The 22,725-nt window shown below is 33.1% G+C and overlaps 1 protein-coding gene across 2 annotated transcripts in view; it reads left to right on the top strand.

Annotated features, from left to right (window-relative positions):
• Positions 1–319: 319 nt before the first annotated feature.
• LOC111627679 (neuron navigator 3-like) overlaps positions 320–22,725 on the top strand; it is a 59,838-nt gene continuing 37,432 nt past the window's right edge. For both annotated transcript variants that reach the window (XM_023371286.1, XM_023371287.1), the window contains exons 1-6: positions 320–768; positions 2,965–3,082; positions 6,064–6,116; positions 16,599–16,671; positions 17,894–18,053; positions 18,970–19,118. In XM_023371286.1, coding sequence (XP_023227054.1) covers positions 604–768; positions 2,965–3,082; positions 6,064–6,116; positions 16,599–16,671; positions 17,894–18,053; positions 18,970–19,118 — 718 coding nt within the window. In that variant the 5' untranslated portion in view covers positions 320–603. The remainder of the gene's footprint in view (positions 769–2,964; positions 3,083–6,063; positions 6,117–16,598; positions 16,672–17,893; positions 18,054–18,969; positions 19,119–22,725) is intronic.

Raw genomic sequence — 22,725 nt, forward strand, 5'->3', positions numbered from 1 at the left:
TGAATATTCCCTACACAAATACAGTTTATTACTATAATAGTACCGTTCCAGTTAAATTAAAACATTAAACTAACCAATTCTGAAGCCAGACCGCGCCATTTTATAATTAATTTTTAAGTTTTAAACGCGTAATTAAATAGACCAATCACATTAAATTAAAATTTAAAATTTCAAAATTCTTGATCCGTTATTATAATTGACCAATGAAATAATATAAATTCAAAATACGTTTTAATATAAAGAACCAATCAGATCGTTAAACAATTTTAAAATATGAAATACGTAATTGATTATTTGCGTAAAACGTCACGAATAAAGAGAGAAAAGACCAATAGAGTTACGGGGATCGTCAAAATTTAAAAAACGTCACCGATAACTAACCAATTGCGCGAAATCACACGGAATTCGAACCGTGTTTACCCGTAAGGTGAAAAATTACTCTTTAGTGTCATCGATAGGCCGAAAACGGAACTCATTGGGGTGGTACTTTTAGCGTGTGTTGTTATAAAACACCAGAAAATATTAATTGCTTCTCTCGGATATTTTGTTTTTAGTCAATAACCACTAGTATCCCATGAATCACTTGGAGAGAGAAGCGTGCACATGCTACAAATAGAAGTAAGGAGCGGAGCATGCTGGGCTCTTTCTGTACCCTGTTTGTGTTTGAGATGGTTTGTCATGGCTTGTATAAGAGGCAACGATAAGAGCGGAGGATCCTGCGAAAATGTATCGATACAACCCACCAAACAGGAAAAATCGATTGTGCAGGTAGTATCAGTGTTTACTGTTTCCTTCTTTTAACGTATACAGACATGTAAAACTGGTGGAAAATTCTCATTTATTTGTATTAAGGCCCTTCTCTATCAGTTATTTAAAGAATTGGAGTGTTGCCAACACACTTCTGGGTTACAAACTCTAAATGAAAAGTGGAAGAAGGGGCGAAATACTACCTTTTTTTTATTTTTTCTTCTCATTCTGTTTTAAATCTTGACCTAATTCCGTTTCCCTTTTTTTGTCTGTATATCTAACACTAGCACTATATAATAAAAAAAATAATAATAAAAAGCATTTTCTTCAAGAGACTACTAGAGGAATAAAAGGTCAGGAGTGGAGAGATAAGTAATGGAGGTAGCACGTGGCGACAGGTCACGTGACGCGCTCGCCTCCCCAGTCACGTGACGGCTCTTTTTGATTTTTCTGTTTCTCCGACCGGAAGTGACGGCTTTAGAGGAAATCTCCTTCCTACTTTTTCTTTTTTTTTTTTTCGTTTTATATTCTCCTCCCTCCGTCTTTGTTTACGATACTGGCAATAATTGACCCATTGGGTCACGCGTATGTAATTAAGCGACTAATGTTCTAGTTATTCGCGTGGTCACGCGCTGTGTCAGCTGCGATCACGTGTCCTCTTAGCATCTGTTGGTTTTTAAGATGGATGATGTCGCCGGACTGATTTTAACTGCTGGCTTTATCTTCTCGTTTTGTAAAGCGTGAATCTATCCGAGTTTTATACGCGTGTTTATCTCGAAGTTGAGAGGTTGTGCGCTACAATTTTACTAGATTTCGACTACTGATACCAACGTACTATTGCTTCTTTTTTAATTAAAATTCATACTTAGTAGGCCATAAATCATATTGATTACAACTTACTCGTTTAGTACACTTTTTCTGGTGTTTCGTGTTGTGTTTTCTAATGCTAATTTGTATATTCCGTGTTTTAATATAATCTATGTTTTATTTTCTTAATAGTAAGAATAGTCTACTTCATGAAAATTAGACGCAATCAAACCTCTAAATAACGGTTACTGACGAGAACTTTAAAAGGGTTAGGACCATTGTTTGCAGATTATTTTTATGCATTTTTGTTTAAACATAAACATAAACAAAAAAGAAAAGTTTTTGTGGAAACGTAACCGTTGTTTAGAGGTTCCACTATTTATTAAAGAGCCGCATTCTACTTATTCCTATATACAATTCCTAGTATTTTACTAATTTTATGCAAAAACTGTCCTGGCATGTCTAATAAGATAAAAGTGTCACGGGGCCCTTCCAAAAATTATTTATAGGGCCTAAAAACAATCTTTATTTTGCTGTTATTAACTAAACCAGTCCTCAACATCGCATCTCCTACATCTACTAGTTCTGTTTTACACAATACTTTTTTGGTGTTGTACTCACTTACATGACAGAAAAATCACTATTATTTGTTTATTCGAGGAAGAAAAGATATTAATATGATGAAAATACACATTTAAATTTTAGTAACATCATTAATTGAGACACTAGAAAGTATTTATGAATTTAAATTCTCAGAACCTTGCACCTCTAATAAATACAGTCGAACCTGCAATAACGGCCACCTCTAAAAAGCGGCAACATTTCACATACTTCTCTTGTTTATTTTTAAACAAAAATGCATAGAAAAACCAAACAACGTCCATTTTTTAATGTATCCGATAGTGACCGTTGTTCACAGGTTTGATTGTGTATACTTTCAGAAAGTACTGTACAATACAGTACTTTTGTTTATGATTTTTCATGTTACTTCTTTCACATCTACTTGAGATTTTATAACTTTAAAAGTTTGTAGCCACTTTATTTTAAACTTTTGTATTGTTCTACTGTCTTCTATGTGTTCTATATTGCTGCGTTGTACTGTTTCCTTAACAGCTCTACCGAGAATTATATCTGATACACCCATATTTATTTATTTCGCAACTTTACGACATAGCAACTGTATTGTTGCCAACAAAACGCCATACACACACTACAACAGCAATTACGATTTAACAATACAAATACAGAAACAAAACACAGATAATAATAATATAAACTATAACTCCAGTGTATAAAAGCGTAGCCATTTCTGGTGTTGTCTACGTTCAGTTATCCCCTTACACACGTGTATTTTACACTTAAAACTAGTTAAATTGTATATTAATACTAATTGATTGATTTATTTTACAGATATATACAGATTGGGCCAACCATTATTTGGAAAGGGGTCGATTCAAGCGCTACATTCAAGACCTCCAGACGGACGTTTGCGATGGAATTTTACTCGCTGACGTCATCGAAGCTGTCAGTAAGTCAGAAATTTCATTTTCTTTTTTTAAATTGTATATCTAACAATACGTGTACAATCAAGGTAAGAGCGCAACCCAAATATCATTGTATTCTCCTTTAGTCTCAAGGTCACAGAGGTGAAATTTATAACCCGTATAAATTATATACAAATTAATAGTTTTAAAATAGATTTACAACCGTAGATTATAGAAAGAATACGTTCTTATTGTTTTTTTACAACTTTCCTAAATGCTTTGTTTGGCATTTTTCTGGATTCCTGAAGAAAGAATTCAAAGAATCCCCGAGTAAAAAAGATTTATAATTGTTAGTTGTGCGGATTCCTTTCTGTTTATAAGATTTCTAAAACTTAAAAAAGGGAATTTTTGGATCTTCTCTCCCCTTTCATTTTGTCAGATTTTTTTTTTTATAGATTTAAAGACGTAAATCAAAATTTCTCCATAACTCTAACTGAAAGAGTTCCCCTTTTAAATATTTTCCTCCCCCATTCAGGAGTATTTTACTGTTCGAAATTTATAAACTGCCAGATTTTTTCCTTCCTTCCTTAGACTCTCTTTGAAATCTGAAGACATAAAACCGTCTTTAAAGCTCTGGAAAAGGCACTGTAGATGCCTGGGAGGGTCGAGAATCTTGTTGCAGATCTATAAATTTTTAAAGAATAATCTTTTTTTTTCTTCTTTGGGATATACGGAGTTATAGATAAGTGTTTAAGGTATTGAATTATTTAATTTTTAATATTTCCTTTATTTAAAAGTATTCGTGTATCATATGAAAGGCACGTCTTTCGTAAGACCGTTTCTAATTGATGTGTTTCATAGGATATGTCTTTCTTCGAGTCTCTTTAGGAGGGGGAACGTGTAGAGAAGCTTCTGATAAAAGGAGTTGAGCATCTGTTAACGAAGGAACAGATTTCTCCTCTTCTGTTTCCGAAGTAGAATATTACTTTTTCTTATTTGTAAGCTCTGTTTTGCATACAGAAAATACATTATAAACCTGTAAAAAAATTGCTCTATTTTCAGAAATTAAAAAAAATAATAATAATAATACATTTCAGAAGTGAAAATGACGATATTTCTGTTTCTATAAATAAATTATTTTAATCGTCAGTTTCTATTGTTATATTTTTAGAAATTTAAAAAAAAGCAATCCATTTCAGAAGTGAAAATGACGATTAAAATGTTCCATTTATAGAAACAGAAATAGCATCAATTTCAGAAAACGAAAAGAATCGATTTCAGAAAATGAAAATATAATCAGTTTCAATAATAAAATACAGAAAAAGTTTTCAATAATACACGATTTTGATCTATTTCTGAAATAGAAATATTAATTTTTAAACAGAAACAAAAGAAAAAAACACAAAGAAATCTTTTTCAAAAATAAAAAAAGTAATTTATTTACAGAAATAGAAATGTGATCTTTTTCGGAAACAAAAATTATATTTTTATTTCTGAAAAAACTAAAAATAAATAAATANAGGAAAACATCAACTCAACTCTAATCTAGTTATACACTATATAAAACACTACACAAAAATATTTTAGTCCATTTGCAGGGGCCTACAAATCTGGTTCTGCACCTGGCCTGGAGAACCCTAGCTATGCCACTGGCATGAATTTACAAAATGCCCTTTATATATGGATTTTGTGAAATCTCACAAAATCCATATATAAAATATAATTTACAGAGCAAAAAAGACTATATAAAAAAGAAACACTTTATTGTGAAAAGTAGACACTTTTCTTCAGAAATAATTAAGTCAAGATGGAAAGTACTGCCACACTAGACTGCTCTCTGTATGACCAGATCAACAAAAAATCCATTTCTATAGCACTGATTATTTATAAAACTAAAATAATACCAAATATTAATTTGTTTGAAAATATTTATAATCTCTATAAGAAATGTTTTATTTTCCTTTTCTATAGCACTGATTATTTATAAAACTAAAATAATACCAAATATTAATTTGTTTGAAAATATTTATAATCTCTATCAGAAATGTTTTATTTTCCTTTCTGTAATCGTTTCTGAGTTCAATTTTTTGTTTCTCTATATTATTATTAGATCGCAATTTTCAAATTGCAAACCTATAGTCTGTCTTCCTGTCTGTCCATCCATCCTTCCTTAATCTCGAGAACGGAGTTAGATAGACGAAAATCGAGTCCAGATTCGCTATCTGGACCAGTCACGTGATTTTTAAAATTAAAACGTGATTAAGAATTGCAGTTTTCTATTTATTTATATTTTATTAATCCTACGTTTTCTCTTACGTATTGTAAAATATGCAAATACTTTAAAGCCCCGTTTTATATTGTGAAATCTGTCTCTTAAGATAGGATCTGGTGTGTTACCTTTGCAGCAATCTATCCCCCTTTCAACAAGTCGAAAATCGCCTGATTAATATGGGACTGAATCAGACGACCCGTTCATTTCGTCTCGTCTGATCCTCCTGCATCCGAGAGAGAGAGAGAGAGAGAGAAACACAAGGGAGGAATTAAGTATGACTCAGTCTGTATGTAATTTAGAGAAGGGATAGTTAATATTTGTTTTCACTGCTTCTAAATGCCAATATTAGAATGTACATTCGGTGCGTAAGTGGCTAAAGCTGTCCAAGCTTTGATTTGTACTTATGGTGGTCTGACAGGGATTATAAAAGCTGGTGTTGGCCACAGATATAGGGGGACTTCTAGCCAACATCCCTATAGGGTCGTTCTATTCAAGCGTTTAATGGTTCGCACTCTATTGCTGCTGTTTTATCGAGCATAACTGCGAACAGACATCCGAACGACTCGTGCTGGAGAATTCCAATAGCATTATAATGGTAAAATTATGTGTTTACGATGCGTTTTAAATTACTCTAACGTAAGAACGTGACGTAACGGTTTACGTAACTAGAAAGCTGACCTAATTCTATTGTTACGTATAGTGTTTATCGACGAGAATAATCAATAATTCTGTGATTTTTTATATTAATTTCAGCCGGAAACAAAGTGCCTGACATAATCAGAAAACCCAAAGTGTCTTGCCAAATGGTGAGTGTGCAGCTGATTTTTTTTACTTCTTTTTTGTTTTTTAAAATGCTCCTGTAAGTATAGAAGTGCCGTAACACTAGACGGTTCCGAGAGAAGGTTAAAGGTCAAGAGGTGATTCACGCTGAATCATCAACAATATCGCAGTCGAGTGAATACCGTTACATTATTTGCCTCATCAATCAATATGTGGTTGTTGGGTAGACGTGATGTTATAAAATTATCTTTTCTTTGTTCGCTGCACGCTGCCGAAATGAGGCCAAATGGCTTTGTTATCGTGCACTTTCATTAATCCTAAACATGGTTACTCAGGGCTTTTGTGATGCAAAAAAGTTACTTTCCTTCGTTTTTAATTAATAAATCGCATTAAAAAAAAACTCGAAATTGGCGCCCCACGTTTAAAAATTTTTACTTTAAAGTTACAAAACTCCTTACTAAAATGTAAAATCTTCGAGGAATTCTCTTAAATCCTGTCTGGTATGCTGTTCGCGTGTCTTAGCCATCGTTCTGCCGACTCTCTGTGACGTCACAATCGAGTAATTTACATAAACGAACCGAAATGAACATTATTGATAATTTAAGCCATCGTTGTTACGTCATAGTAGCATTGATTACGTTTATTGGCCACCGAAGACGAATAAATTCTAAAATTCCATGACGTAACAATGCTATTTTGGTAGTTCGTGGCCTTTATTACGTCATGTTCTAGATTTGTTGGTAATGGAAGACGAGTAAATTTGAAATTCGTCGAAGAATCCGTGACTCAATAATTCACAGAAGATACATTTATTACGTCACTTAAGCTTATTTTACACTACAACCAAGTGTTACGATAAGACAATATTTTTTTGCTTTTATTTAAAATTATTATTCATTTAAGGATATTAAATTATATTGAAAAATTCGTGACGTAACAATGTAGTTCATTATTTCATTGATTTTATTGTTATTAAACTATTGTTAGGATACTAATTAGATTTATAGATTCAATCGATACGTAGTCTATTTGTCGAGATAATAGATCCTATTGTTACATGTTTAAACAATTATGACGTCACAACAGGTTAAAAAGCGATTGTTACGTCATACAAGGTCACGGCCATAGGACTAATTGTTACGTGTCTTAAGCTATTATGACGTCGCATTTAATTTTAAAAATAAAACGATTATTAACTCACATAGTTTTATGTAATTGAATCTTTTCCGGTGTAGCAGAGAAGACAAAGACGATGCTTCTATGGCATCTAAATAGGAAAAAAAAAGGCAGAAAACTTTTGCCTTTTTTTTCTATTTTCTTATCTTTATTGTTTGGTCGGAAATTCCAGGAATGTCGACACAAAACTTTCCACAAGAAAAAGGAAAACCATGAGTCAACCACCCGAAATTACTGGCCCCAGGCTTTTGCCTACTTGTTGTGCAGAAGTGACAGCTAAACCAATCAGGGGATGAGTTAGTCATTACGTACCCCCCATTTTATTCCTTGTGCGGTGACGTAATGCTCTCTCCAATCACGCTTGATAATGAGACTTTGTGAGTTCCGATACATTGTGGTAGTATTCCACTTTCGTCCCCCCACTCCCTACCCCGGAGGCAAGGGTTCGTTCATTGAGAGTTTGTTTAATACCGAAATTTGGTTACGTACGCGGCACATGATGCGGCGTAACTCATTCCACGCGCTAAAATGCACCTATAATTAATTAATTAAAATACTGAATAGTTATATGTATAATCTAATCCCGATTGAAAGGTGGGGGTCGTGGAACGTGACGTCACGTTAATGGCGCGGTAGACGATTTCGATCGCGTCTAACCGATTTTCCAGTATCGATTTATGTGACGTAATTGTTTAGAATTTAGAAATTCTTCTTAAGAAAACGATTTGACCGCTTTATTTTTATTATAATTCATGTAAATTAAGAAAAATAAATGGCAAGTGAATCACACGATACTTTAGTTTATATGCGAGAGCGCCTTTGAGTACTTTCTCTGTCACGTAACAATAAGAAAATGATTGATGACACTCGAAATTATTCGTGATCGAAAAATGTTCATTTCAATTTCAAAAATATCCGCCGAGTGTCGCGTGATTGCGATTTTTCATTTAACTTGTGACGCAACAATGCATTTCTTCTATGACCGTTTTTTCTGCCTACGTAACAATACGTATCGGTTTAAATTTGAATTTTTTTTATTGTGACGTAATAATGTTTATTGAAACGTAACGTATAGTCAATTAATGGTGATTTTTAAGAGAAATTTAACAATAGAACGACCGTAAAAACGTCATTTTTGATTATAGAAAATAAAAATCAAAGCAATTTTGATTGATCGTGAATCGAACACGGAAGTAATACTAGGATATTAAATTTGTTATGGCAGCATATAAATATATTTATACCCCCAATTGTTTTGGTAAACATGGACACTTAAATGTACAATTTAAGAAAAAAAAATTAACACGAATGAAAAAAAATTTACAAGATAAATAGAGCAGAAAATAAACACAAATTTATTTTCAGCTGTGACTTCAAATGTCAGTTTGTGCTAGTTATTTGAAGGACAAGAATCCTGTATTTTTTTCCTGTGTCTAGAAGTCAACACCCTCTGACGATACTAAAAATAATTACCGTATTATAGGTCTATAACGTAAAATAAATGAAAATGATTTAAAAACTTTACTCTTTCTATGCTAAAGTCTATCGTTCTCCTTTAGTATCCTTGCCTTTATCTAGAGCGTATGTAATATCCGGTTGCTGTAGTATCAGGATGTTGTTCCGATCACGTGACTACAACTGAAAAACTCTTTTATCGGTGATTCATTGCTTGTAGTAATCGGATATGGCGTTGAATCACGTGTCTTGGTGGTGATCGGTGACCCTGCCAGTGATTCCTCGGATCTGGTGATTCACTAAAAGGGGAGAAAAATAAGGTTTTATAACTTACACCGGATCTTGCGCAGCATCCGGTACGATAAGGATGATTCTTAAGGATGATTTAGCTGGATCAGGTGAACGTGACTGGAAGCACGAGTGTTTCATAGTAGGGTCACCTGACTGGTTTGACGCGAGATAGACGTAGTCACGTGACGCTTCCCATCCCTGAAAATGAATTTTGCGCTGACTTAACGTACATAAATGCGATTAACTGATTATAATTTCGGTTTTTCATCCGTCTATTAGCATATTTAACACGTGATTAGAGAGACACGATCCCGATCTTCGCGTGCACCTGTATGTATCTTCTTCAGCTGTCTCAAAACTGCGCATTAGGGGGATGATCTATGAGAGACAGGAGCAATGGATTAGATATAAATCGAAAGAAGACAAATGTGCTTTAAATAATTCAGTTAGATGCAATCTTTCGAGTCTATGCTACGATATGCCCGATTGTGATCGATGTAAATTAAAAACTTTAGGGGGAGTTCTCGTTATTTCACGTGATTATAAGGACCTAACTCCACACCGAGCACACTGTACTATTGTTTTTTTAGTGTTATTGTCTGGCCTAAACTTTAGTTTTATGGTTTGTTAACGAGTTGTTATTGTTTTCGATAGTTGAAGCGAGAAACAAGTTCGAGAGTTTATCGCACTGTTTAAGGTGGCGTCAGTATTTACACCCCCCCCCCATTTTTTTGTGCACGAGTTTCTCGTATGAGTTTAGTTTTTGTCAGAAATAACTTTAAGAGAATGTAGGCTCCACAAGGGCGCGGAATGTTTTTTAAATGTTGAAACTGTATTTATAGGGATCCAATATGGCCGAGTTACTTAGCTGTGGCATTGTCTACCCCCCTCCAAATGCGTTTCGTCCATTATAACCCCCTAATAACCTTTTTTTTATGTAGCTTCTTTATATAAAAAGGTTATAAAAGTTATTTTAGGACTATCTCCCAAACGTATCAGTACTCAATTAGCATATATATTGTTGGTAATATACTAATAAATGTCTGTTAAGAATGCTAGATCGCAGGGGAGATACACCTAAATCTAAAAAGGAGGGAGGTCCTGCACCTTAGCGTAATGTCTAACGTTTTTCTATCAGATAAATCCCTTATCTGGAAGTAATTATAAGCTTAGAGAACAGAGTGGAAAAAAATTGGAAACACTGCAAAATATATGAAATGAATCTAGCTTAATCATCAGAAAATAATACGTTTTGTCACGCACAAAATTTTAAAATTTAACACGAAACACTATTTATATTCACTTAAAATATATTTTATTTCTGAATTTATCGACCTATTAATACACACGCATCATTTACTCGTGTTTTTTTTTCTTTTTATAATAACTTAATTACACTTTAAAATGTAAAAAACTGTTAAAATTTCGCTGAATTTTTAAATTTTTATTAATTGTTACGCAACAATTAACTTTATGATACGTTAACCGTTCCGGAACAATTAACTCTCACAAAAAAGTCAATTGTTTAGCGCTAGATCATTATTACGTCACAATTAAAAATAGTTAAAAACTTTCCAGTCGTGACGTAATAATCATTACTTTTTTGAATGAAAATAGTAATGATTGTGAGGTATTAAATTTGTATTTATAGAATCGAGCCGAGTGAAGGTGCCTTGTATGTGTTTATCTGCCCGTCTGTGTGTGCGTCTTTTTTCTATAATTTATTTCTTGTTTCACATCTGTATGTTTTCATGTAAACATGCACAATATCCTAAGTGGACGACTCGTACGCGTACGATACATTATATATTTAAGCGACGGAAAAACAATAATTTGTCATTTTTATGTTCTCGTTTTACATAAATCAATTCGTTTATAACAAATTTGTAAATAGGAATCATGTACTGTACTTTGATTTCGTTTTTTATATCATAAATCATCCTCCTACATCTTTAAAACATTAATGTTTAGCCAGCAATATTTATTTAATAAATGGATCGAAACTCTAGACCCGTAGAAAACACACACACACACGTTATGGTAGGTGTTAGGGTGGGAGTGTAAGGTGTTAGCCCACACACGGGGTCTTTCGTAAGAGCGGGCCAGTCCGTACTCTATTTATCATTACCTTCCTCTTAGTTGTGGGTGGAAGAAGTCACACTCATGTCCAGTTCTAAAACACTCGACCCAAACAAAGCCGTTACGTCTTTCTGACACTACAAAAGGAGAGAGAGGTAGGTTTCTCCCTCTTTTAACCTTTTTAATCTATGTACTGTAATCTGCAACCGAGCATAAATTTTCACATAAATTTAGTTAATGGATCGTTTTATATACAACACTACTAAAAAAAAAGACATTCGAGCTGTTTAGTACAATAAATTATAGCGGCTACCCCACTTTTTACAGAAGTGTATTGTATGAACTTGTGTACTACTACTATTTTTTTTTAATTTTTATTAAAAATTTTATTAAATATGATATTGAAAAATGGTAGAAATCCTTCTGTAAAGGTAACCAACCGAAAGACGTATCAATTGAAAATTCCAGACTTTGCTTCACCGCAGGAATTCTTAGCAGAAGTTATGGCTTTTAGATTCTCTTCCACACGTGGTGGGGGGTTGATTGCTTTCTTTAATTGGAAGTTTTTGTGCTTCTTTTTTCCCTCTTTATTATGAGCTAGAAGTAAATTTCCTTTCTTTTTTCCCTCCCGTATTCTCGTCAGATATTATTTTGAAATTACTCTACTTGAAAGATTAATTTATGTAAATTCTTTACTTAATAGCCGATACTTCTGTTTAGTGCTAATGTAACTTACTATCCCCACGTGCATCAATTTTTCTTTCCCTTCCAGATTGCTCTTAATCGCATTTTTTTTAAAGAAACATTTTTAATCAAACGTGCATTAATGTTTTACTTATTTAGCAATAATATGCCTCACACTATGAGTTACTTGTCGTTTGTACGTAGGTTGTGCGAATGTTAAAACTTAATGGATGTATTCACCCACTTTTATTACCAACATTTTAGATATTATCTGTGAATGTGTACATTGTATTCTGTAGAATTATGTGGTTTGCGCGTGTCGCTAAATTTAAAAGTTTTCGTGATATGTTATAATGCACTTGTGGCTAGTTTATATTTTAACACTTGTCATTTTGTATTACAATTTGTATTTTCTATATTTTGATGTTCTTGCGCTTAGATCATAAATTTCTATAAATTATAGTTTTCGTTGAATTAATCAGCTATCTGCGGCATTTTAAAAACGACTCAAACACGTGCACTGAATTATTTCGAGTCACGTGTCTATTTGTCAATTACGATCACATTTAAATTATTTCGATTTCGATACACGTGCAAAATATTGTCGATTTCGATACACGTGCAAAATATTGTCGAATTCGATGCACGTGCAAAATATTGTCGATTTCGATACGTGCAAAATATTGTCGATTTCGATGCACGTGCAAAATATTGTCGATTTCGATGCACGTGCAAAATATTGTCGATTTCGATGCACGTGCAAAATATTGTCGATTTCGATACACGTGCAAAATATTGTCGATTTCGATACACGTGAGAAATATTGTCGATTTCAACAATGAAAAAAAATTATTTATATTTCAGTCACGTGCGAAATAATTTATTTTTATCAAGCGCGAATGATTTAAATTTAAATGTTTGTGAGAAATAATCTTGATTTCGAAGAATGTACGAAATTAAAATTTATATTGGCAAGCGGTATATTTACTTTTGAGTTTAGTAACTGGAGTATCAATACGTTATTTATTTCAAAAGTTTTTTATTTTTTATTTTTATAATTTAATTTCATATATTTTTACAAATTTAAACACGCACTATAGAGTACGTTACATCAAGCTGTAAAAAAAAGAAACAACTACGAAGTTTGTAGCATTATTTAGCAATTTATCTCCATTTTGACTTATGGAGAATATGGATTTTTTTGCTGGCGATAAATAAAACTGGGAGAATAAAGCACGTGCTCTATAAATCTACCGAATCCAACTGAGTTTATATAAGAAGATATTGCGATCAGGTTCTCAAATTATAAATTATAATATGTATCTGGTTCCTTTTTTGATGCATCAGCTGCTAACAATAACGTTATTCTAAATCGATTTTCTGAATATGAAAACACTTTTTCGTGAATATGATAGATGATACTATTTCTATATGAATAGACTTAGTTATATTATGCATTAAGGTATATTTTCTTTTATTTTTTTAATGTTATCTGTAGTTTTTAAGTCTTCTTCTCCAAACCTGTTAGGGATACTTAGACAGAAGAATTGAACTTAACTAAAGGGGAAAGCATTACTTCCCCGTTTTCCTATATCATGTCGTATCGATTTTGCTACTAGTTTCGATTCCCGATGTAGTTGCCTGTCTTATAACTTTTTTTTTCCCTTTATCTGGTAAGATGGAATGAAGAATTTTCTGTGTTTTCGTTCCCATGCCATTTAATAATTGTTCGAAGGGAGACACAGTACTAGATTCTCGAGAATTTGAAAGTTATTTACCTGGCAAAATTGTAGTTTGTGGGTAGAAAGGTGGGTAACAGAAAAGTTGTGAACGGAAAGGTGTTTCAGAAAAAAACGAGAACAGATAGGTGGGAAGAGGCGAATGGGGAATTTTCCCCTATTTCTGAAAGGAATTTTCACTTAAAAATCACTTTAGCTAAATTTAAAAGGCATTAAGTAGTAGCTAGCTGAAATTTTATTGCTCTATTCTACACGTAAAGATTTATTTTATTTATTTATTTATTTTTACCTTTCATGATAAACTCGACAACGTGCTCATCTTATCAACATAATAACACAACAATAGCGTGAACGACTCCATAAAACTTAAAGTGATTATTGCTATAGCAACATTCTGAGGGGGTTGCTAATAGCGTAAGTGTGAATTGTATTTCTTTTTAAGGGGGAAAAAGTCATTTCGTGGCTACAATAGACGATATTCACTCGAAAAAATCTAAGATTACTAAAGTAGAGTACCGATGACACAAGCGCAGCGAGAGAGAGAGAGGAGGAGATTTAGCATTACAAATATCTGAAATTTTAAAATGAATGATTTCTATGTGTGCTATTACTTTTCGGTTTCCTTTATCCCTTTTCTTGCCACGTTGAAAAATTCTTTTGTTGGAAGATAGAAATCGTGATTTCATCTCACGACCCCTTTCCTTCTGCATCACGTTCCTTTTCTAATTATCCTTTTTTTTTAATACCAACGAACCTGTCAAGGTTAGTCGTGGATATAAAGAAGTAAGAGATACTTTTTAATGAAAATATCCATCATTTCGAGACTTGGCTCTGTAATTTGTCACTTTAATGACTAGAATTATTACCGTGGTAGTCAATTCTTAAGTGGGTTATGGTCCCGTGCAGTTAAGAGAGTTTGTATAATGGTTCCCCACTTAAAAATTATGTATTGTAGTGCTTAATAATCTTTCGAAGGATACCCACTTAAGGGGTGTTATACTTGCCTCTAACAAGGCGAACTTTTTTCTGTGCTAAAATAAGACACGAACCAAAGATAAGTGAGGAAAATTTATTATTTCGGCAATAATTTCACTCGAAAAAGCTAGTATCAAGACCAGAAATTCGTGCATTACGCGCAGAGCCATCTGTCGTAGAAAGTTCGAATTAATTCGCCTAATGTTAGTGACTTGTGTAAATCGCCTTAAAATTATATAAAAATGGAGGCGATTCTGAGGAGAAATTTACTTTCTAATTTGTAGAAAATAAAAAGGCTTATCAACTTATCGGCACCTTGGAATAGACGTGAGACATACGTGACACCATTCTTTAGCAAAATAACACGAAAATAGATTGAAGAGAGTGGGAAAGGTGTCAATAATTTGAGTGTTCGTAAAATAATTTTCCGGTTGAAAAAACACAGCAGGGGGTTAGCATGGGAAGAAGACGGATGATGCAGGCAACTTTGTAGCAACATGACCTTTCGCAGCAACGGACATCCGTCTTCCACAGGCGTTTGACACCTGACGTCAGAAGATTCCTGCCTGCTGACACTTGTCAACTGTATCGATATGATGCGGTGCAGCCGTATACACTTCCCTAACTTCATTGGACACTTCTAATTGATACAGGAATTACAAGATTCCTTCTCCATTTTGTTTTCTAGTTATTTACTTTTCGCCTCGTTTCCTTTGAAGTATCCACTTTCGAAAAATTCTTTTGTAGAATTCTCTTGTTTTCAGCAAGAGTAAAAGTATTTAATATGATTATTTCTCCCTTCTGGTATTTTTATGGAATAACTTTTTATAATTAATAAATGATACATTTGTTTAGAAGCTTATTATAAAAATTTTCAACAAAATTATAGAGGAAATTATTTAAATTCGTGGAAATTTTCGCATGAAATTTCTATTATTTTGTACTTCTTATTACTAAAATAATTATAAAATTTATATGTATTTTAATGTTCATGCCTTATTATAAGTTTATATTAACTGAATTTACAATTGTGTATAAATATTTTAGGACTGTTAAAATTTCTACAGATGTACAGCTGTATTTAATACACAGAAATATATGAAAATGGTGATGATTTTTGTGTAAATATTGAAAATTATCCATGAAATTTGGTTGTGGTATCGTGTCGAAGATAAGAGTATCAGTTTATTTTTCAGTTGAAATATTTCAGGAGCGGAAGTACTTATCTAAATTTTTATTGCACGAGATTTCAAGGTCCAACGTGCAGTTAAATTAAACGATCTCCTGATTCAGTCAAACATAAATATATATTTAACTATAAAAATGATTTTATAATACAATTTATGAATTAATATATTTTTTCTAGGATAAACTAGACATTTTATTAGATTGATGAGCGATTAGTTCAGAAGACCCTCAATGGCGGCGCCACTGAAAATCTTCACGTTTGAAAGGAAGGGTTTCTGTTAAGCTCTTTAATCTGTTAAATTGCGATGAGTTAATCCTATTTTGTCGCAATTTTCTCACTGTTAAAAATTTCAGTAGGATTACGCGATATTTTGCGACTTATCGTGGTCTTTACCGGTTTTCTCTGAGCATAGTTTAGGTTCGTTTAATTATAATACCTTGAAGGAATGATTTTTCGCTGTATCGTTGTATAATGCGCAATATAGTTAAGAACTGGATAGTATTCCCCTGCACCGTGAAGTAAAATATCAGTTTAAGTGCGCCGTAACGTTGGCTACCATCTCGAGACGGCTAAGACCCTATAATCCTATAATAACTGCGCATTTCGGGAGGTAAGTATGGTTATTCCTGTGGAGAATTCACTGATGTTCTATTAGTTTTTACATGGTATACAAGTGGAATTTAGTAATTAATGAGTTTGGTTATACAGTTAATAATCATAAATGAAGCGATATATTATCGTAAATGATCGAAGTAGTACGTGTCGACAACTGCATCGAGCAGGAGCGATATGATCGATGATAAAAATGAACTGCCGCTTCGTAACGACAGTTCAGGTCATTGCTAATCATCCGCCTTTAATTAGCTACTTGATAGACGACAGAATTGCAAATTACTTTCTGGATATATCTTTATTTGCAGATTGATAACATCAATGCCTGTTTGTCCTTCCTCGGTAATCTCGGTGTTCATCTGGAAGGTATCACTGCCAAAGGTAAGTGCAGTTATTTTTTTTAATACCTTTTAATAATAGCTTTTAATAAAAAAGAATTTAAAGGGGCGCGTGGGAACGTTAAAGTTTACACTCGAAGATTAAAAAAACGGAGAAATCTTGCAGTTTTTATTGACAAAACACGAAAAAAAATTGATGCATTCCTCAAAAAAAGAGGAGAAAAAGTCAAGCTAATCATCCTAAAAGTCTCCTCAACTTTGCTTCACTCATGCTGTTTGCTTTCCCTGAGTTATTTCCTGTACGTCACAGTTTTCCTGCAGATTACATATTTGTTTTAACTGTAAAGCATCTATATGAGATTTTAAAAAGTCTTTTGCAAACATTCATTCTTGCTTTCCTACGAAAAAGTTGTGCAAAAATGTAATTTTTAATTTTCAGCACGAATTTTACGTTTTAAATCCACATAAACAATTTTTTTAAATCACTTTTTTTGTGTTTTCTTAACGAAATTTCTCCATTTTTATTTGTTATGAGATGCAAAAGTATCAAATTACTGTTTATATCTAAATGTATTAAAAAAAATACATTTTTATTAAATTAATATACTTTTTTTCGTAAATATTTGGTTTAAGAATAATTATTTAATTTAATTTATAACGTGGCAAATTATTTAAAAAAATAATAAAAAGTATATTTTGATGTAGGGAAAAATCCTACCCTTTTCTACTGAAAATTCTATTTTAAAGAATTTTCCGTAAAAATCTGAAAATTTATATATTTCTTGTGAAATATACATTTTTCTTTAGTTAAATAATGTAAATTTTAACGTTTTTAATTGTGTAAATTTCAAAATAGATTCATGAAAGGGATATTTGAATTTCGTTTTAGGGAATTTACATTATCCCTTTTCCCTAATATTCCCTAAATTTTAAACTGAATATTTAATCTGAAAAATGCGCCAAAATAAAAGATTAACTGATTTCAACTCTTTATATCTTTAATTATAAAAGGATTAAATGGATGAAAGAGGTGATTACAGTTAGAAAATCTAATAACAAAATTTCAAAATGGTTTAATGAGGAATAATTATTTGTTCTGTTCAGCGTATAAGAGCCTTATTAATTTGGAAATTAAACGAGTTTGGTCAGGCTCTGTTCACGTATCTCTCGAAGAGATAATTGGTTTGTTAGACGACCTTTTCGAGTTCAATTGAGGATGTAGTGGGTTGAATACATTACTGATTCTGGTGTTTGATGCCGTATAGATATCAAGGATGGAAGTTTGAAGGACATTCTGAGCCTCTTTTTTAGTCTTTCGAGGTACAAACAAGCCCAGAAGGCTGCCAATACAACGCACAATCACATCAGAAACGGAAATACTACCAAACCCATGTTAGCTCCATCTGGTGTCACAGAAATGTCCAAGTAAGAATAAATTTTTAAATATTTCTTTCTTAATATTTCTTGTTATTTTAATATATAAATGCCTTTTAACTGTTAATTTTTAATTTAAATAATTATTTAAACTATAAATTTCGCACAATTTAAAAAATAAAAAATAAATTAATTGATGCAGTAATTCTATCCTTAACGAAAAAAGTTGTAGTGTTTTACTGCTTATGAGGCTAAGAATATTCTTTATCTAAATTAAAAAATTCTCTCATTCATGCTATTAAATCGTTTTATTTCTATTTATTTTTTAAAATTATAATAAACGAGAATAATCCGCTATTATGATTTTAATTATGCAGAATGTGAAAAATATATGATATAAAAATTACTTCTACTGCTTTTCTGAAAATAGCGAAATTATTCCCTAAATTCCCTATTTTCCCTGAAAATCCTGAAAAATAATTTCCCTAAATTTCCTGTTTTATGTCTAATGACAAACTTTTATTTATCAGTTTCAACAATAATTCAATTCTCTCAAATTCGATCAATTTCCCTCAGTAAATGACACTAAAACGTGTTAATATATTATTAAATAACCTATTTCCCTGCAAAAACTTGACGAAAGGGAAATTTTTTTTAATTTTTATATTCACTCAAGGGGAAAGTGGAAAATTTCTTTTAATCTTCCAAGACAGGTTTGCAGATCATATGGGAGCAAGTGGTTTAGTGTAGACCAGTTAACCGGTTATTTTTTTTTCGGATTCCAAGGACGGGGGACAAAGTTACGTCATCCAGGAAGGATAACATTACCAAACGTCACGAAGGAAGGACGCGACCGAATGACGTCACCAGAACGGAAATTGATAGAAATTAAATTAAGTCTTGTTATAGAAGGGTTTCTATTGATTCTTTTCATTTATAAAATAACTCGTCCCCCTCTTTTTGCTAGATTACCGTCCCCTTTTAAACAATCAGCCAATCGAAACGCACTATCTCAATCCGGAAAGGACAGTAGCATACCAGTGCCATCTATGAGTCGACGGGTGAACCAAACAGAGAGAACATTAGCGCCACCTGCGGCGACAATCAGCATAACAGGTAAAGTTTTAAGCATATTTGTTCATTTGAGAAAATTTGAATGATCGAATGAAACTATAAAAATTATAAAATTTAAGTGAGATTCTGGAATAATCAAGTTTATAATTTTAAGATTCCCTGTACGGTAGTTTTGGGTCGATTAAATTTCTTTTTTTTTTTTTTTTGCCGTTTCTCTTTAATATTGATAGTGAAACCCGAACGAGTCAGAAACCTTACATAGCACGAAACACTAATCAGGGGTGGAAATTTATTACATCAGTTAGGAAACTAAACTGTCTGCATAAGAAGAAAGGTTCACGATTTTTCCACGCGCAATTTTACACCATAGAAGTTTCATGTACTGTCACTCGACCCCCGTTTATACAAGGTCACACACTTCTAGTGTTTGTTAGTGAAGGAAAAAATATATATATATTTAGTGTTTGTTGTAAGGCCGGGAAGTGTTTTACTACTACAAGTAAATCCATTGTAACATCCCAAAGCGATTCATGCATGGATCTCACGCAGCAAAGACTTATAAATCTCTCTTGTCAATACTAGGCTTGCCTATTCTTGCAAGGGGTGTGTTAGACACACGTTGCATTTACCAAACTATTGGACTATACCATTTCCTTATCGGAAAAATCCTCTTTTAACTCACTTTGCTAAGATAACACAGAAAGCTATCCCATGAAATTCGAAACGAATTTTCCGTTAAAGTAATTTTACATGTATTTTTTACTATTTTTTTTTTTACTTCTTTTCCTTTATACTCGAGTGACAACCGATAATCGTAGTACGTCCTGTCTGTTTAGATTCGTTTGCTCGGGTCACACGACCAGGGAGACATATTTTATTTATATTCTCAAGTTTAATGCCACGTCATCTCGAGTTTATATTTTAAACACAAATTTTATTTTATCGGTTTCGACCATTAGCACAGATGGCCGTTGCCGTTTTACGTATACAAACATCTGCTGTATACAGTCATGCGCTGAAACATCTGGATATTAAATAGCTTAGATTAATATCCTTCCCGCTGACAATATACAAATTAGCCTTTCAGATGCATTCGTGCGTGCAATGCAGAAATTTTCTATTTCGGGCTCTATCCCCAAAATTTTAATACGCACACACAAACTTTTAAGGAATACACTGTAAAATAATACCGGACAGCTGAACAAACTAAATTTGTACAATTTACTCACCTGCATTATTCGCGAAGTGGATTCTCTCGAAAGTTGGCTTTTGTGCTTTGCAACTCCTGCTGCATAGTTGTTGTCGAGTTAAAAAAGAAAAAAAAATATTCGATTTTTTAAACTTATCACACGGTTTTAAATCAGTAAGTCGTAAGTATCAGTAGGAAGCTAAGGTTATAGTATCATAAATTTAGGGAAGGATTTTCTGGTGACTTTGTTGAATAGACTTTTCCATCTTCTGCTCGGATAACTCTCTTCCAACGAATCTCATAAATTTCTGAAAAGATGGATAAATCTATCTAAAGACACGGAGGAACTTGCAGATTTTTAGATGCATTTTTTTTTCCTTTTCTTTCCCTTTTTTGCCCTTGCTCCAACTCGAAAAATGATTTTAATAATGGCTACATTTTGCTTGATATTCCAATATTAAACAGGAAGCAAGAAAGAAATTTATATTCTGGACAAGAGCATCAATAAAATTTAAGGGTGTATTTTTAACATCAATTTTTATGTTAAAATATATGTTACTTGTAGGTTATATACACGAGAACACTCCAGTAAAGATTGCAAGATGAAGAATTAAAATATAACAGTGTCATTCGGACTTCGATACCAACGCCTTCCTGTTAAGTTGCAAAGTGAAGTTTCGGAGTTTAAACTTAAATTACTTCCTTGAAAATGCTGTAACAACATTAATTATGCGTGAAGTTGATGCTGCTAAATTGTGTCTTTCCCCAATGGTACTTGTCCTTTATAGCGAGAGTAGGATATAATGGTGAAAGTGCATGAACAGCAAAATTACTTATTATTCTACGTTGTGTTGATTTCCATCATTTATCTTCAAGATGAATGACAGGATTATGAGTCGTCATAAGCCTCGGGCGAGTTTTTTCCCCCACTTCTTTTATTTCTGTTCCCGATTCTCTGCTATGAAAGGAATTGCATTGAGGATAGGGGCAAAGAAAGCAGATACGATTTTAATTTCGGATATCGCTAGGAATTTATTTCGAGAATCCCAATAAACCAAACTGAGTTTACATCCCTGAGACATAATCCTAGTGGAAACATGCTTAAATACTTGTGTAAATATCCGATATGTGAGGTTGTTTTGAGAACGAGAGCAAACGTTTGTTCTCACCGTCCATTATTCCCCATCCCAATCTCCACCTAACATTTTTATGATCTTTCTCAGGTCCCACCTCAATCACCCAGCTTCCCTCCCCCATGGTCGTAATGACCGATCTTGAACTCTGTCGCTAGGCAACCATGTTACGTTTTCCGTTCCGTCATGCCGTCTGTAGCGCCTGGGTGTAGCGCTCCGCTCCCTACCCTTTCGTGTCTCCGGACTGTCTGTCTCCAATTTATTACCCCCTGTCGCCTAGGTAACCTATAGGTCCTCATGCGGTTGACGAAAGTACTCACCTTGTCTATGGTAAGTACATAGTATATACCCCGAATCCATGTAGTTTCATGTCACGAGGTCAGAGATGTCGACCTGTGAACCCTGTCTTCTACTATCATGGTTAGTAGCGCTTTTTTCCCTTTTACTTTCGTTTCATTGTCTGCTTTATTTTCACGGAATGTAAATTAATAGCGTATTATGAGCGTGGCACGCGTCAGACCGGTTTTTAGCTTGTTACGTTGGCAGATTTGGAAATTTCGCTCCAGTAAATGCCATTTCTCTCCTCCTCCAAGTATTGCCGATTCTTATGCTATGCCTTACTAGAAACACACACTGCTATGCCGTTGTGTTTCTTAAACACGTCCGCTAAATACAATATTTTAGTCTTATAAAACACTAGATTTGTGTATGAAGCTACCAAATTTCATTTGCGGATAGACTTGAATTTTCTCTGCAGGATCGATTAAGAAAGCTTTGTTTTAACGGTTGAAATAGTTTAAACACTGATAATTAGAGATAAAACAGGGAAACAATTTGAAACATCTGCCGGCCGGAAAAATAAGTGTTGCCAGCCAGATTGTTTATCAACATTTGACGTCACATGATCGGATTTATCATTACTTCGGCGTATTTTATAAAATTATTTTTTGCTTTTAATAGCTATAAATATTAAAATTTACGATATTTTCTCTTTTGAGAAGTGGGAAGTGTTTTTGTGACATTCCACACTGAGTCATTTGTCTGCTATGTCGTCCTTACCTGACGTCATATCCTGTATTTGTCCAAAAGTTTTAATCATGATTGATTATTGGCTTTATTATTATAATTATTCCGGTGAGAATTTTTTGTAATTTCTATCAGCTAGAAGTTTCATTGTTAGATGAAAGTTTCTAAAAGCAGACGGAAAAAAAGCGGTTGCTGTGGCAACAGATTTCCTCATATGTTAATGACGTCATTTTTTTAAAGTTTAAATTATTCAAAAATTATTATTATTATTATTATTATTATTATTATTATTATTATTATC

This window comes from Centruroides sculpturatus, unplaced genomic scaffold, assembly GCF_000671375.1.
Source record: "Centruroides sculpturatus isolate CEXI.00-Female unplaced genomic scaffold, Cexi_2.0 scaffold546, whole genome shotgun sequence".
NCBI classification, from domain to species: Eukaryota; Metazoa; Arthropoda; class Arachnida; order Scorpiones; family Buthidae; genus Centruroides; species Centruroides sculpturatus.